The sequence below is a fragment of the Pseudochaenichthys georgianus genome, chromosome 1, assembly GCF_902827115.2.
Source record: "Pseudochaenichthys georgianus chromosome 1, fPseGeo1.2, whole genome shotgun sequence".
NCBI lineage: Eukaryota > Metazoa > Chordata > Actinopteri > Perciformes > Channichthyidae > Pseudochaenichthys > Pseudochaenichthys georgianus.
Window position 1 is genome coordinate 29,047,555 of NC_047503.1, and position 18,276 is coordinate 29,065,830.

General features: G+C 44.3%; 1 protein-coding gene across 3 annotated transcripts in view; it reads left to right on the forward strand.

Moving 5' to 3' along the window:
- The first annotated feature begins 17,124 nt into the window (after positions 1–17,124).
- Positions 17,125–18,276, forward strand: part of LOC117446122 (microtubule-associated serine/threonine-protein kinase 1-like) — an 81,667-nt gene continuing 80,515 nt past the window's right edge. For all 3 annotated transcript variants that reach the window (XM_034082127.2, XM_034082142.2, XM_034082134.2), the window contains exon 1: positions 17,125–18,132. In XM_034082127.2, the coding sequence (XP_033938018.1) occupies positions 18,094–18,132 (39 nt within the window). In that variant the 5' untranslated portion in view covers positions 17,125–18,093. The remainder of the gene's footprint in view (positions 18,133–18,276) is intronic.

Consider the following 18,276-nt stretch of genomic DNA (forward strand, 5'->3'; position numbering starts at 1 on the left):
GCACTCAGAGTCATTAATATTAATTTCTTGTGAATTACCTGCGTCTGGGAGTCAAGGGGTTTATGGAGTGTGAATCATGGCTGCTGGGCTTGTGTGCTGCATGTAATGCTGTTGTGTTAAAACAATGCAAACACTGCTGCTCTTCAGCCTCAAGTATAATTTGTGTGAATTTGATTACAATGTATGCTTCTAGCTAGACTGCTTATAACATCAACACATTATATGACGAGGAGCTAAAGAAATAACATGCTGATGAAGCCTCCAGGGAAAACTCTCTGTCATTACTTCCACTGCCAGAAGGGAGAGACAAAGGTACCACACAGTTCTGTTTTAAAGAGGCCCTATTGTGCTTTTTGGGGGGTTCCCTTTCCTGTAGTGTATTATTTATGTTTTTCTGCATGCAAATGGTCAGCAAAGGCTAACATCCCCAAATGTACCCCAGTGGGAGTTTCTCTCCCCCTTGCCTCGATTAGACCCCTTAGTTAACTTCTGTAACATAATGACATCACTATGTACAGTAAGACTCACTATTCCATTGGCTAGTGCCTAAACACATTGTATTGTTATATGTTTATATTTATTTGGTCTTTTATGAAAGTACAATGTAGGCGAATATCTTATACTGTTAATCAGATGAAAAACCTTTGGAAAAAGTCACACGGAGCTTTAGGCTTTGACTTCACCAACCTATGTATTAGTTAATTGAGAATCTGCAGATCAATCACAAACAAAAATAATAAGTTGCAGCTATGGCTTGTAGAGTGTACAGTTTGTATACTTCTTGTAGGTCGTTAATCACCTGCTCACATTGATTTGATGTTATCATTTAGCACCTAAAATACAGTCTGAAGATAGTTGAGCTCACGTGGCTCACCAGGACGCAAATGTGATCCCACAAGCAGCAGACACATCCCAAATCCCAGCCCTGCCAAGCTTTCCGGTTGCAGAGAGCTGACCCATGTGACCTCCCTCTGGGCATACTTTGAAAAAGGGTGACATCATGTTTGAGAGCTTTTTTTGCAAAGAGCTGTATAAAAGTCTTTGTATGTTAGAGCTGTTACTCCACGCTGCTGCCTCCTCCCCCTCCTCAAATCTCACAGCACCTAATGAACAGAAAAGATGTAAAATTAATGTGCCTTCATATATTATTTAATATTAATAAGAAAAGCAGCGTAGGCTAAATGTGCTACAGGAGTCAGACAAGCTGGTAACTGGGTCACTCTGGAAACGATTTTTCACCTGCTGACACCAACGCACATTTAGCCCAGTTTATTCTAAGCCTTAGTATATGAGCTTTATAAAGGCCTGTCGCACCATTATTGAATTTAAGGTTAATATACATTTGACATTTTCCCCAGTTCATACCGGTAATACTGTAGGCAAGGTGAACATGGCTTACAGACTGAAACATTTAATACTCTCAAATTGTATTACAAATAGGAAATTGTAGTGCAGTGTTATACAAATAATCCCAGCATACTTGTATGAATCAATAATTTCAAGATGAACAGATTTGTATTGCAATAAATTGTGGACTGCTGCGAATGAGGATTTACCAATTTAAATATACCCAACATAAGAATAAATATTAATTTACAAACACACTTTACTTATGGTCTTATAACAATTATTTATGACTTAAAGGGGACCTATCATGCAAAATGCACTTTGTATGTCTTTTATACATAAATATGTGTCCCCGGTGTGTCAGGGAATTCACAAAGTGTCAGAAAACAAAACCCTCTCTCTTTTCCTCCGTACCCACATCTCTAAAAACGGGGGTACAACGGAGCTGATCCGGATTTACGTCCGATATGACGTAATATCGGAAATGTGGACCCACAGAAACGTTGCTATCAGAAACAATGCCTGACTGTTTTGGACGTAATATGGTCTTTGTTTACATTAGTATCGCTAACACTCAGAGCTAACCTGTACTGGAGAGAGTATGTGTAAAAAAAGCAGGAAATAAAAAAAGGAACTCACCTTGTGGTAAACCCGCAAGAGAAAAATCATTTGAGCTCCATACAGTTTCAGAATAATCCTTGATGTGGTTTGGAACATGATGGCGTTTGATCACGGCAGCATTTAGCTTTATCTCCAGTAGAATTCTGAGCAGGCATTAGCTCCCCCTCCTCTTTTTTAATTTTTTAAGGCTAAGGACCCCAAACCTGCAGTTCTCTAACAGGCCTGAAACAGAGGGATATGAGGGATGTCTGAAATGCATGATCTGTTTGGTATTTTGAGCAAAACACATCATAGACATGTTTTTTATATATTTGTATCTAAGACCCACAATATAAGCCTAAAAATAGCATAATAGGAGACATTTAAATCCACTGATTTTACACAGGGAGCTCTACACTACTTCGTAATAGAGTGCCATAGTGACGCGTCCTAAAACCCGGAAGTAAGCTGCGCATGGGTTCCTTCGACAAAAAAGCAATGCAATTTCTCCATAGGATTTTGGAAAATAGCTCGAAATAAGGTCTGTGGTTGACACACATTTAATCTAATCGATAGATTTATGATCGATAGATTTATGATTCGAAAACTATAAAAGTAGGGTAGACATGTGGAGATTATCCGACTGAACAAAACGTGATCCGTCTCTTAAATGTGTGTCAACCACAGACCTTATTTAGAGCTATTTTCCAAAATCCTATGGAGAAATTGCATTGCTTTTTTTTGTCGAAGGAACCCATGCTCAGTTTACTTCCGAGTTTTAGGACGCGTCACTGTGGCACTCTATATCCTTTGTGGCTCTGAAGGGAGCTTTGAGACAATTCAGGTTAGTTAGGATCTCTTTCATGACCCCTTCCTTTTTAATAATTGTTTTTAGTCTCTTGTGAGTTCCCCGCTTTTGTAGAAGTGCAATATTAAAACGCTGTAGTATTCCTTTATGTAAGGAAACTGTCCAGATCCTGTCAAACTTGACGACCGATATTGAAAAAAAGACAGATACCATTGGAAATGTACACCTTATTACAACAGTATTTTAGATAGTTTACGAGATTAGTGAATTATTACAGGAAAGAAACACAGATTATTTGACGGAAAGAAACCACTGTATGCCACTGTTATACCATTAGATGAACCATTAGATGAGGGAGTTGTTCATGTGTGGTGGAGAGCTGGGAAGTTGGTGGTGGTGGTGAGGGTGAACCCTGAGTGATCTGTCAGCAGTAAATCTCTGGGTGAGAGGGAGTAAAGCCTTTGTCTGCTCAGATAGCGGGGAACATTAAGGCCAGGCTGCTAAAAGCCACTAAGTCTCCCTCTTGTCTCCCTCTGTTCTGAATCTGGAGCAGCTGCACGGTCTCTCGTGTGTTTTTCTCTCCACACATTGATCATTGATCACAATGATCAGCCACCTTTGACCGACTCTTTTTTTCTCTTCTCACTGCCTTTCTTGTGAGAATGTTTAACAGTGAAACATCATCCTGACCCTCCCATCACACTGTGTGATGGACTTTGAAGTGTTTCCTTAAAGGTGGGGTAGGTAATTTTGGAGAAACCAGCTCGAGTGCGCTAGAATTAGAAAATACACAGCCGGAAAAAATCTGCCACTTCCTTACCCCTAGTTTCCACCGGGTCCATCTGCGGCGCGTTACGGCTGCGCCGCGGTTTTGGTCCGGCCTCCTCCGGCGTCATACCCTACCGGGCGCGTTTCACGAGTGTTTCAGAAGTATTACGGAAGCGGAGCGTCGTGCATGCCGGCTCGCAGTTCTTGTTGATTTGGGCATATTTCCTGGACATTTGTACTTCTACAAGAAAGTAAGTAGGCTACGTAGTTAAATGGTTTATTTTTGTGTCTGTTTAAATCGTGTTTATTGTTGTTATTTCCTATTTTGTTGTGTTGACTACAGACATAATTAATAATAATTGTAATAGTCCAGTTAAAAACGACATGAATCAAAGATCGGTTCCTGTATTTTAGTGGTAAAAAAAATGCATTCATCATCATAATTATTCTATATAATTTACACACAGTGTAACCGAAGGAGAACGCTGGTGTTGTCCTTGTAAAAAAGTTTCGTTGTGTTTTTCCACTTCCAATATAAAAACTTCGTCGTCCATTGTGCGTGTCGTTGTGGAGACGATGTAGTGATGTGAAGGGGGGTCTGCAAATTAGTTTATTTGGGGGGTGGGCCGGATGCTGTCACCGTTCCACTTCCTGCCCGACATTACCTTACGGCTGCGTCGCGTCGAAAAATAGACTTCAATCCTATTTCGAGCGGAGCCCAGCGACAAGACGCTTCTGGGATGCTTCTGAGCCGTAACGCGGCGCGTCTGGTGGAATAGCACCCATTGACTAGAGTGGCCGCGATCTTTGTGGACACCGCGGCGCAACCGCAACGCGCCCGTAACACGCCGCAGACGGACCCGGTGGAAACTAGGGGTTACAGAGCCCCTCCTCCAACACACACAAACGTGCACATGACCAATGAGGGCACGAGATAAGTTTGTGCACAGATGGAAGGCTGACAGGCAGGTAGGCCATCCAGTTATTTTAGCCGGGCCGGCTAAAATGATTGGTCGTGCTTTTTACAGTACCACGGCTTCCACAGATGATGTTTTTAAGATATTCATTGCTATTGGGATGTTAAGAGCATTCCATGGAATATAACAAAAAGTGTATCTCGAGCCGGTTTCTCAAACTTACCTACCTTTAAGTATTGATTAAGGGGACGTCTTCGTTTTATTGACGATACTGTACATGAAGCTTAGCGCAAGTTCAAGCAGGAAGACCAAGCTCTTCATTCATATTACACGTCACTTCTTTACCCTCTCCTCCCTCATTAAGTGATCGGGGGCGCCACTCCCCAGCTAACCAATCACTCCTCTCTCCATTCTCACAAGCCTATCGTTGCACCCGCTAATCCCCTTATATCTGCTCTTCCCTCTTGTCAGCTGTCATTTCAGGCGACAATACGCAACCCTCCTCCACCCCTTTCGCCTCCTGTCTCCTACAGGACCAAGCTAATCCTTCTCCCTTCAGACCGGTCCCACCTACTTATCACCACCACCAGTGTCTAGACCCCGGGGGGGTTTCTTCGGAGCGGTTCTTCCCTCCTGAATGATAATCCTGCAAACCGGGGCCTAATCGCCAAACACCATTCCATTCTCCTGTCTTAATTCTGGCAATCATTATTTCATTCATATTACGTGTCCCAGTGATAAATATGTATTTCATACATCAACGTCTCTCCTGATTGAAATGTAGTTACTCAGTGGGGGAAAGGTTTTGAATGAATATTTGACCTGCAGATGTGCCGTTTCAGTTAATATGTCAACAGGACTCAAGAGCTTTCTCTCTGAAATCACCATGTTGGGATTTTGTCTCCATGCCAGCGTTCATTCATTAACATTTGGATCAGGGATGCAAGTAAATGAAGGGAGAGAAGCTGTGAAATGTTATGTGGCAGTGAATCCCATGTGTGACTGGTGTGTATGTTGAATAATGCATAATGCTTGGTGCCATTTTTCATCGAAATAGCAAAGGAAGCATAACAACAGGCTGTGTTGAATGTTAATACGAACACGTAGTGTGTATGGACACCTACACATCTTGACAAAGTACTTTAACTTTGAAGTAAGGTTACTTAGTAACTTTATGGAAATGTTTGGCAGAGGTTCTGGCTCATGTTAGGTTAGGTGCCTAGTTAACATGTTTGTCCATCTCATGGCAAGATCTGGGTGTGAATCTCAACCAGCTGTTCGTTGATGCATGTGGTCTGGGTTTCAAATTGGAGTGGGCCGTATGGATAAAATCCTCCATATATGCTGTATGTCATTTTATATCATTTCAATATTTGTTGATCATTTGATTATTTAGTCAGCCTCAAAATATCCTAATCCAACTTTCAAATATTTGAGAAATTGCTGCTTTTCTTTGTTTTATTTGGATTTTGTGTAGTTGATGAGGCAAAATAGGCTATTTCGAGGGGTGAGAACCAGAGGGGCGTAAGTGACATTTGACCAACTTTACAGGAGAGCCAACAGTAATCAATTGTTATAATAACAATATTATATGAAAATATCCTTATATCATATTAGTTCATTGAATGTAATTATAAAACATTAATAACCATTTTGCCAAATAGTTAATTATTTAGCCATTTCCCCAAATAACCAATTGAAAATAGGTTACAGAGTCCATTGTAATCATATAAAATATCAATATCACATTAGTTCACTGAATAAAAATAAATTACATTAAACCTGGCCCAATAACTGTTTGGCAAATCAAAAACTACTTTAGAACATTGGGAATGTCAAATATAGCAATATAATTATATACGACAACAGCATATTTCATGCAGGTCATGTACGTTTCAGATTGATTTGAAACGACATACTAGCTGACTCTGCCTGAATGACTTGCAAAGACTGGTAGAAGTCCACATAGGAGTGAGGGATACTCCCATTTGTGTGAGTACGTCTTTCTTTTTCACAGCAGTGATCCCAGGTGGACCTGTGTGCATCTTCTTTGGTTCAATTGCATGAGCACCTCTGGTCTCCTGCTTTCCAACTTGCAGTTTGGTCGGACAGCTCATATTTGAACTGAATCAATCATCAATCAATCAATCAATCAATCAATGTTTATTTATATAGCCCAATATCACAAATGTTACATTTGTCTCAGTGGTCTTCACAGTTTGTACAGAATATCAGTATGACAATATGACACCCTCTGTCCTTTGACCCTCACATCGTACAAGGAAAAACTTACGGAGAAAACCCACAGTTTAAAGGGGAAAATGGGAGAATCCTCAGGGAGAGCAACAGAGGAGGGATCCCTCTCCCAGGAAGGACAGACGTGCAATAGATGCCGTGTGTAAATTAAAAAGATAATACATTTGCAACATAGGTAATCCAAATGTTTGGAAATGCATGTGTGTATAATAGGAAGATGAATCCACGAGGATATCCATCCAGGACCTATGATCCAGGACCACAGCCACGACTCAAGATCCAGGGCTCGCGATCCAGGACACAGGACCGCAGGATCATCCATGACTCCGGATCCTGGCGTATATAGACACCAAAAAGAAAGAAATTTGGGGAAGCTGGGTTAATCGGAACATGAGAGTACACAGGTATAGACAGAGAGAAGGAAGAAGTAAGATGTCCCCCGACAAACTAAGCCTATATCAGCAAAACTAGGGGCTGAATCTAATGAGCCCTAACCATAAGCTTTATCAAAAAGGAAGGTCTTAAGCGCACTCTTCAAAATGGATAGGGTGTCTGCCGCCCAAACCCAAACTGGAAGCTGATTCCACAAATGTGGAGCTTGATAAGAAAAGGCTCTGGCTCCCATTGTACTTTTAGAGACTCTAGGAACAACCAACAACCCTGCATTCTTGGAACGCAATGCCCTAGTAGGACAGTAGGGTATAATGAGTTATTTAAGGTAAGATGGCACCTGCCCATTAAGGGCTTTGTAGGCGAGAAGAAGAATTTAAAATTCTATCCTGTGTTCTATAGGGAGCCAGTGTAAGGCAGCCAGAACAGGAGTAATGTGGTCCCTTTTCCTAACTCTGGTTAGTCCACGAGCTGCAGCATTTTGAATGAGCTGCAGTGACTTGACTGACTTCTTGGTACATCCTGATAATAAAGAGTTACAATAATCCAGCATTGAAGTAACAAATGCATGGACTAGTTTCTCTGCATCGTTTTGAGGCAAGATATGACTGATTTTTGCAATGTTACGTAGATGGAAGTAGGCGGTCCTTGAAATTGATTTTATGTGGGCGTTAAAGGATAAATCCTGATCAAATATAACACCAAGATTCCTTATAGTCTCACTGGAGGCCAAATTAATGCCATCCATAGTTAGTATATCTTTAGATAATTTGTTTCGTAGATTCTTCGGGCCAAGTACAATAACTTCAGTTTTGGTTGTGTTTAACATAAACAAATGTAAGGTCATCCATGTTTTTAAGTCCTTGAATTTGATTTAGATGATTAATTTCATCAGGCTTGATTGATAAATATAGTTGAGTATCATCCGCATAACAATGAACGTTTACAGAATGATTCCTTATAATATTGCCTAACGAAAGCATATATAATGTGAACAAAATAGGTCCGAGCACTGAGCCCTGTGGCACTCCATGGCTAACTTTGGTTTGCGTGGAAGATTCATCGTTGACACGTACAAACTGAGAGCGTTCAGATAGATGGGACCTAAACCAGCCTAAAGCAGTTCCCTTTATGCCAACTAAGTGCTCTAATCTTTGCAATAGGATATCATGGTCGATAGTATCATATGCAGCACTGAGATCGAGCAAAACAACAATAGAGACAAGTCCCTTGTCTGAGGCTATTAGAATGTAATTTGTGACTTTAACCAGAGCTGTCTCTGTGCTATGATGTGTTCTAAAGCCAGACTGAAAATCTTCAAATAAATCATTGTTTTTTAAGTAATCACACAGCTGTTTTGTGACCGCTTTCTCAAGAATCCTTTTCGGATCCTCTATTGTGTAGCGCAGCCATTTCATTTTCTGCCAACAAACTGTTTGTCCCTCTGTGTCTTTGGTTCTGTTTCGGACCGTGTGTTGTAGGGCTGTGCAATTAATCGTATTTTAATCTTGATTACGATTTTGGCTTGCAACGAGGTCCACAATTTACCTGCAGCGAGGCCCCCCCCCCCCCCCCCCCCCGCCCCCCTGTTGACAGTTCACGAGCGTGCCCCCTCGACTTCATCCACCACATCACAGTCATCAATTAAGGACGCGCTTTACAGTGCAACGGCCTACTAAAGCAGCTCGCAAGGACACAAAGATATAACACATCACATTCTACATAGCTAAAGACATGTGCCCAGTTAGCACGGTTAGCAACCAGGGGTTTAAGCAACTGGCTAACACTATGGACAAGCGTTAAGCGATGCCATCTCGGCATCATTTCACCAGATCTGCACTGCCATATGAGAAATGCCATGGGGAAGTTAAAAAAGATGTGGCTTCAGCTGAATACTTTGCAGTTGAGTTATACTTAAAGTTCAGGGTAATCAACTGTTAAAAAGATACTGTTCAAATTATTATTTTTTTTTTTAAGTTCAATAAATGGATTTTTTCAAAGTCAATGAATAATCGTATTTAATAATCGTGATATCAATATTGACCAAAATAATCGTGATTATGATTTTTGCCATAATCGAGCAGCTCTAGTGTGTTGTGAGAAGGACTTGAAATCCAGAAAGTCGCTGTGCCCAAGCTCAATCGCCTTCTATGGCCTGTTCCTCCTTGCCATCCTCACAAGATCATCACATTTTGATGATTTCAACTTGGGTGTTGGGCTTTTTTCACTATATTGTGACCAAACAACTAATCAACAAGTCAAGCATTCGATAAGATTAATCATTAATACAATGATGTGTTGGTTGCCAGTTTAATTTGCACATAGCACATTTTATACAAAATATATGTATGGTTCAAAGATAAAATAACCAGGAATATTAGCTGTTAAAAAAAACCTGACTATACAGATTGATGCACAAAGGAACATCAAATAATGCCATCACAGCAATGAACTTGCACACCTGTAGGCAAGAAGCAGAACGAGAACAACAAGGATAACAAAATCAAGTAAAATCAACTTTATCCTATCACTAATACAAATTAGCCTAAGGGGGCGTTACAATCCACACAGTCAACAACATCCTCTACCCTCAGTCCCTCGGCTTGAATTAGAAACATCTCCTATAGGCGCTTGTCTTCTACTACATCCTTCTCTCTGCAGCAAGCCAAGCTGGCTTTGATTGAGTCCCCTCCTCCTCCTCCTCCTCCTCCTCCTCCTCCTCCTCCTCCTCCTCCTCCTCCTCCTCCTCCTCCTCCTCCTTACTGTCAAGTTCAAACGCCGCTGGCCTTCCTTAAGAGCTTGTTGAGTCTGCTGATCTCCCAGGCTTGACACCACCTCCCCAGAACGCCACAGCGGAGCACAGAGCACTGGCTAGGACTGATACAAGATCTACAGGTCACTGTTTCACACACTGAAGGCCCTGATCCTCCAGGAAGAACAGCCTACTCTGTCCCTTCTGAAGAGCGCTTCAATGTTGTGGATCCAAACAAGTTTTGTATTGGTTTAGATCCCAAGGTACTTGTATGAGTGCTTCCTGTTCACTTCCTCTCCTTGGATGACAACAGGGCAGGGAAGCGGCCTCTTTTTCCTCTCTTTGTCGACTATAAGCTCATTGGTTTTGATGATACTGAGCTTCAGGTAATTTTCATTTAAGAATGTGGCAGTGCCCTCAATCAATCCTTTGTACTGTAAAAATAGTCTTTAAGACTACATTCACACTGCAAGCCTTATTTGAATGTATTGCTCAGATAAGATTTTTTGTTTGGCTGTTTTAAATGTGGTAAATATCAGATTCCAGTGCACTTTTCATGTTCCAGCACTGACCCGCACTCACTAGAATAACAAAACCAAAACTTCACATGCATCACACTGCTTACAGAAGCAAGAGGTCACTGAAGTCGGCTCTTATGGTTTCATCTATAATTCATAACATTCATTTAAGTCTTGAGCTTCTTTAAGCTCCGCTTTAAGGCACTTAACCCTTGCAGCGGCGTTGTTCTGTGGCCCATTTGTATTATTATTTCAAACAATATGTTTACAATAAGACCCACAAGTAAGCCCACATATAAACTATGATGTCTCACATCTCACTTTCTCATACTGACTTTCCTCCATCACAGCTGTCTTCCATGTTTGAATTCACCAAGTGACTCCTGGCATCACACAATTTAAACAAATGTCAGCTGAGAGTGACAAGAAAGTTGTACAAAGACTGATATGACTGTTCAGACTAAGGAAGCATTGCAGCATAATCAGACCTTATCTGGATGAGCGACACATACTATGGTGGCCTAAAAGATAACCAAATTGATTTCAAAAGACATTATGGACATAAGCCAGATTAAGGACACTTTGGCCACAGTTTGCCTTGATAAAGTAAGCATTTAATTATTCACTGGTATCATACATACTGTATATAGTGCTATGTCACCTGCTACCAAAAATGCACTTAATATTGTGCTTAGTGTTTACAGGAATGTATGAGCAGAAATAGAATACAACAATTGTGTCTTTGTTTTGATAATTGTATAATCACCTGAAACTAAGGATTGTTGTGTCTGTGTTAGTTTAGAACGTGTCACGGTCCAAACTGTGTTCCTGTTTGTTCCCCTGTGTGTGGAGAGGGTGTGGTTTCCCTTGCAGGCAGCAGCCTGATTGCTCTCACCTGGCCGGCCGACTCAGCTGTCCCTCATCATCTAATCAGGACACAGCTTATCTACTCCAGTCTCCCAGGAACTCACCGCCAGATTGTTTTCTACATCAGTGTGCAATCCCTCGGCCATCGTCAACCAGAGCTTCCAGCCAACCTGCCTGCTTCTTCCTGCATCATACCTGCCTGCCTTGTAATCAGTCCAGCCTCTCACTGCCTACCTCCACTCCAGACCTCCATATCACCAAACCTGCCTGAGTCTCCGAAGCAATAAACTATTTAAACATCTTCAGTCCTTGCCTGCGCCTGGGTCCTGTTTAAAACATAATCGTAACAGAACAATCTGGCCACTATGGACCCAGCAGGCCCGGACCCAATTCGTGAGGCTCTCTCCAACCAAGGCATCCACGTGGGCCGGCATGACCAGATGCTCAGAGAGGTTATGGATAACCTCGCATCACTAGCCGCCAACGTAGCACAGATGGGACATCACCTCAACCTGGTTTCCACTCATCTTGCTCCGCCTGCTCCTGAGGATCCAGCTCCCCCACAAGAGTTAGCACTGTTTCCAGCCCAGCCCGCTCTCCCTTCACGTGAGCCAAACATTCCCACTCCAGAGCGGTACGCAGGTGCCTTAGGGACATGTAAATCTTTCTTAATGCAGTGTTCTCTTGTGTTTGAGCAGCAGCCGTCTACGTATGCTAATGACAGAGCTAAGATTTGTTATATGATAGGTTTACTTACAGGTAGCGCCCTAGCCTGGGCATCAGCCGTATGGGAGTCAGTCCAACCTTTGTTATTCTTATCCAGAGTTTACAGAAGAAATGAAGAAAGTTTTCCACCACCCCGTCAGCGGTAGGGACGCTACTAAACGTCTCCTCTCACTGCGACAGGGCTCCCGTAGTGTAGCCGAATACTCAGTGGAATTTAGGACCTTAGCTGCAGAGGCAGGGTGGAATGACACAGCCCTTCAAGGGGTTTTTCAAACCGGGCTAACTGATTCTGTTAAAGATGAGTTGGCAGTGAGGGACGAATCAGCTAACTTGGATGAGTTGGTCTCCCTAGCCATAAGACTGGATAACCGCCTTAGGGAGCGTCGTAGGGAAAGAGCCAGCCGATCTCCTGGGTCACTCCCCTCTCGCCCTGTCTCTTCTCCTCTCGCAAGATTCAGGTCGGAGAATTTCCCAAGTCCTGTTGCTCCATCTGAAGTCTTTTCTCCTCTCCTGTCTTCAGAGGAACCGATGCAGCTAGGCAGAGCCCGACTCACTCCCCAAGAACGTCTCCGGAGAATAAGAGAAGGACTTTGTGTCTACTGTGCTCACTCCGGTCATCTCGTGGACACATGCCCCCAGCGCCCAAAAGAGGGTGCTTGCCAGTAAAGGTGGGGATACTGGTGAGCAAAGCTGTTTCTTCCTCAACCCCCCAGACCCGCAAACCACTTGAAGCCACACTGCTGTTAAATCAACAGTCTCTCTCTCTGCCTGCCCTAGTGGACTCTGGGGCTGATGAGAGTTTTTTGGATGCCCAACTGGTTGCCTCAGCCGGCATCTCCACTCAACCTCTGACAGCTCCTCTCAATGCTCGAGGTCTGAATGGGAAGCTCCTGGCACGCGTTACCCATGTCACCGAACCCCTACATCTCGTCCTGTCTGGTAATCACCATGAAATGATTCAGTTCCACGTCATGTCCTCCCCTCACACACCCCTAGTTCTGGGCCAGCCATGGTTAAAACTGCACAACCCCCACATTGACTGGTCGGAGAATCAAGTAAGGAGTTGGAGTTCCTTTTGTCACTCTTCATGCCTGCGGTCTGCAATTCCCCCAGCAGAGGTCGGTATTTCCCCAGTGCAGCAGGAGCCACTCAACTTGTCCGCTGTCCCTTCGGTTTATCATAGCCTGAGAGAGGTTTTCAGCAAACAGCGAGCTCTTTCTCTGCCCCCTCATCGCCCTTACGACTGCACAATAGATCTTTTTCCTGGGGCATCTCTCCCATCCAGTCGCCTGTTTAACTTGTCCCGAACTGAGCGTGAGGCCATGGAGACATACATCAAAGACTCACTGGCTGCTGGCATCATAAGACCCTCTTCTTCCCCCGTCGGAGCAGGCTTCTTCTTTGTATCCAAGAAGGACCGCTCCCTACGTCCCTGCATTGACTACCGAGGCCTTAACAACATCACCATCAAGAACAAGTATCCACTGCCCCTCATCAATTCAGCCTTCGAACCCCTACAGAAGGCCACCATTTTCTCGAAACTCGACCTCAGGAATGCTTACCACCTGGTCCGCATACGTCAAGGAGACGAGTGGAAGACGGCATTCAACACCCCACTAGGCCATTTCGAGTATCTAGTGATGCCCTTTGGACTCACCAATGCCCCAGCTGTCTTCCAGGCTCTTGTGAACGATGTCCTCCGTGACTTCCTGAACCGTTCAGTATTTGTGTATCTTGATGATATCCTGATATTCTCACAGAACATGGAGGAACACACCCAACATGTGCAGCAGGTTCTACAAAGGCTCCTCGAGAACAAGCTGTTTGTCAAAGTAGAGAAATGCAAATTTCACGTGGATTCAGTGGATTTCCTAGGCTACATCATTGAGCAAGGTCAGCTGAGAACAGACCCAGAGAAGGTAAAAGCAGTGGCACAATGGCCCAAACCTTCCACCAGGAAGCAGCTCCAACGTTTTTTGGGCTTTGCAAATTTCTATCGCCGGTTCATCAGAGACTACAGTCGTGTTGCCGGTCCTCTCAACCAACTCACCTCCCCAGCAATCCCCTTCTCGTGGACTACTCAGGCTGAGGCTGCCTTCTCTGAGCTGAAGAGACGTTTCACCTCGGCCCCTATTCTTACGAACCCTGACCCATCTCTTCAGTTCATTGTTGAGGTTGATGCATCCAACACCGGTGTGGGGGCTGTTCTATCACAACGCTCAGTCTCCGACCAAAAGCTTCACCCTTGTGCTTTTTTTTCCCGACGACTGACAACCCCTGAGCGCAACTATGATGTTGGCAACAGGGAGCTGCTTGCTGTAAAGCTTGCGCTGGAAGAATGGAGGCACTGGCTGGAAGGCTCTGAACATCCATTCATTGTGTGGACAGACCACAGGAACCTACATACAAACATACAAACTGCCAAACGACTAAACTCCCGTCAGGCACGCTGGGCATTGTTTTTTGGGAGGTTCAACTTCACCCTTACCTACCGACCTGGTTCTAAAAACCTTAAACCTGACGCATTGTCCCGGCAGTTTGCAGTGGATCAGGATCCCATAGCTCCTGACACCATAATCCCCGCTACCAGAGTGGTGGGCGCTGTAACATGGGAGATTGAGAACTCAGTGAGGAAGGCACAGAGAGACCATCCAGATCCAGGAGATGGTCCAGATAACCGTTTGTTTGTACCTGACTCTGTCCGCTCACAGGTTCTCCTATGGAACCATGCTTCCCGCTTTGCCTGCCACCCGGGTGTGAGTCGGACCCTATCCCTCCTGAGACGACACTTCTGGTGGCCTCCTATGGAAGCGGACTCTCGAGCCTTTGTGCTGGCCTGCACCGTTTGCGCCCGTAGAAAGTCTTCACACCAGGCTCCTATCGGTCTACTACAGCCTCTCCCAGTCCCTAGTCGTCCCTGGAGTCACATTGGCCTAGATTTTGTTACCGGCCTCCCGGTTTCACAGGGTAACTCGACCATTCTCACTATTGTTGATCGCTTTTCCAAAGCGGTTCATTTTGTGCCTCTTCCTAAACTCCCCACAGCCTCTGGAACTGCTGACCTCTTAGTCAATCATGTGGTCCGGCTTCATGGCATTCCAACAGACATTGTTTCCGACCGAGGGCCACAGTTCATATCTCAGGTATGGAAAGCATTCTGTCGAGCACTTGGAGCATCTGTCAGTCTCTCCTCAGGCTATCATCCTCAGACTAACGGGCAGGCCGAAAGAGCCAATCAGGACCTTGGAGCTGCACTTCGCTGTGTCACCTTCCGGAATCCCACCTCCTGGAGCTTACATCTGCCCTGGATTGAATACGCTCATAACTCACTGTCTAGTGCTGCCACCGGTATGTCCCCATTTGAATGTTCTCTTGGATATCAACCCCCTTTGTTCCCAGCCCAAGAGGACGAGATCGCAGTTCCGTCTGTCCAAGCCCATCTCCGTCGTTGTCGGAGGATTTGGAAGGATGCCCGCTCTGCCCTTCTCCGCTCCGATGAACGCAATCGACATATTGCAAACCGCCACCGGACCGCAGCTCCCCAGTTCCAACCAGGTCAGAACGTTTGGCTTTCTTCAAAAAATATTTCTGTACAAGCTGAGTCTAAGAAGTTGAAACCACGCTTCATTGGCCCCTATGTGATCGAGCACATAATCAATCCATCTGCTGTTAGACTCAAGCTGCCTCCCTCCATGAGAATTCACCCAACCTTTCATGTGTCCCAGTTGAAACCAGTGTTGTCCAGCCCTTTGGGCCCTCCAGCCATCTCCCCTCCACCCACCCTTGTTATTGATGACCACCCGGCCTACACGGTCCGACGGCTGTTGGACATTCGCCGCCGGGGCCGTGGGTACCAGTATCTGGTCGATTGGGAGGGTTATGGTCCTGAGGAGAGGAGCTGGGTGTCCCGCAAGCTCATTCTAGGTCCTTCTCTCATTCGGGACTTTCACAGAGACCACCCAGATAAGCCTGGCGGTTCGCCTGGAGGCTCCCGTTGAGGGGGGGGTACTGTCACGGTCCAAACTGTGTTCCTGTTTGTTCCCCTGTGTGTGGAGAGGGTGTGGTTTCCCTTGCAGGCAGCAGCCTGATTGCTCTCACCTGGCCGGCCGACTCAGCTGTCCCTCATCATCTAATCAGGACACAGCTTATCTACTCCAGTCTCCCAGCAACTCACCGCCAGATTGTTTTCTACATCAGTGTGCAATCCCTCGGCCATCGTCAACCAGAGCTTCCAGCCAACCTGCCTGCTTCTTCCTGCATCATACCTGCCTGCCTTGTAATCAGTCCAGCCTCTCACTGCCTACCTCCACTCCGGACCTCCATATCACCAAACCTGCCTGAGTCTCCGAAGCAATAAACTATTTAAACATCTTCAGTCCTTGCCTGCGCCTGGGTCCTGTTTAAAACATAATCGTAACAGAACGAGCACTTAATATCTATAGGGTCCTCTTCCCCAGAGTCCACCATGTTGCACCGCCATGTTCTACGGTAGCTCAGAACAGAAAAAAACAACACTTAATCTAAATAGGGCCCCAAAGACTGTTTTTATGTTATCTGAAGGCCACCATTGCTTCCTAAGCACTTGTACAACTACAACTGTGAACCCTGGAGATGTTACTGCGCTCTAGTGAAGTGTTTGGTGAAGGGGGGTGTATTTAGTTGGGTGCAATGTGCAACAACTATGATACTGTTAGCTAGTTGTATTTGCTGTAAAGTGTCTCTACTGTAGGCTATTTTTATTATATGTACAGCACTTTGGCTCGACCAAAAATCTTTTATAAATGTGCTATATTATTAAAACTTGATTTGATTTGATACTGTCAAATTCACTACAACACACATTTACATTAAAGTCCTTCAACGTCTTCAGTACAAAAACCGACTACAGCAATTCATTTATTAGAGGGTACCTATTAATCACTTAGCTCATCATTATACTGTTGCTTGAATTGTATCATTTTCAAGACTTCCTTTTAATGTTAATTATTGTATTATATTACTGATGCACCTGAGCTGTGCAAAAATGAATGTCCTCCTTTAAAAATGTTACCTCGAAAAACTTGTTTATCAAAACCCTCTTCACTAGCTGATGCAAGCCTCTGGTGACTGAAGGGTTAAGCGTCATTTGGTAGTAGGAAGTGGGTGGTAAGAGCTGAGGATGGAGCGAAGCCTGTGCAGCGACCACAGATCGTTACGCGAGAAAATCAATCTTACATCAGAGAAGAACATAGTGAACAACATATCGTGTACCTGTGAGAAGACAGAAAAACGGACAAATCTTTGTATCGAAGGAGGAAAACGTGAGGTGATCAACCTGCTTTCAGCTCCGACGTGTGCATCACCAGAGGGACGTAAAGAGTCGCTACAGATTGTCATTGATCTCGCCTTTTTTTTAAAAGCTTTGACAGCGCCTGGATGTGTCATAAAATCGAGATTTGTAGTTGGGCAATAATGTGCAATATGCATGCTATGAACTCCGTGTACATGCATGCACTGGAGCTTTCTCAGCCCAGAAATGGTGTTTGTGCTTTAGCTGCCGTGGACTCCTGTAGTATGTACGGATTTCTGCAGCCCGTAGCTTCAAGGAGAGGATCGTTGTGAGAGGAGCATTTTACAGGATGACAATAGTTGCATTTTGCTGTAACTGGTGCAATTTTTACATTATTATTTAAAACTGTGACTCATACTAAATGTCTCGGGGATGACAGATGTGTGCAAACTTATTTGTTTCATCTTATTTGAGCTTTGATAAGCTTCAGTCTGACAGTCTGGGCTTCTTCTCTGTCTCTCAGCTGGACTTCTCATTCAGCAGATCCCACCACAGAGCAGCCCATGTCAGTCTCCATCACTCTCTAAGTGCCAGGGTTGAGCACTTTTATGTATTTTGATTGTAAAGTATTTTTTTGCGAGACACGATACGTTTTTTCGCAAGCTTTCAATGACCACCCTCACCAAAACAGCAGCAATTGATTACTGTTTTTCGCTGGTGATGTTAAAAACGGACGAGACAACGCCAAGCATTTCGGTTTAGTAGTAAATTGACTCGCTGAAAGCCACGCGAGAGTGGTGCGTCTTCTCGCCCTCGTCACCTGGAAACCACAGGAGCCCACGAGACACTACGACAGGTGACCCCGGACACGCGCCATGGATGATTCTGGGATCATCCGAAGACGGAGGCTGCAGGTGAGAACTTCTTAACCTTATTTGTCACCATATTGTTTTGTTTGAATGTTGTACATAAGCAACATGTATTAATTCCGAATAAGTGCAAGTGTTGACTATTTTGACACTTAGCTATTATTATATTTGTTGAATATCTTGCAAAAT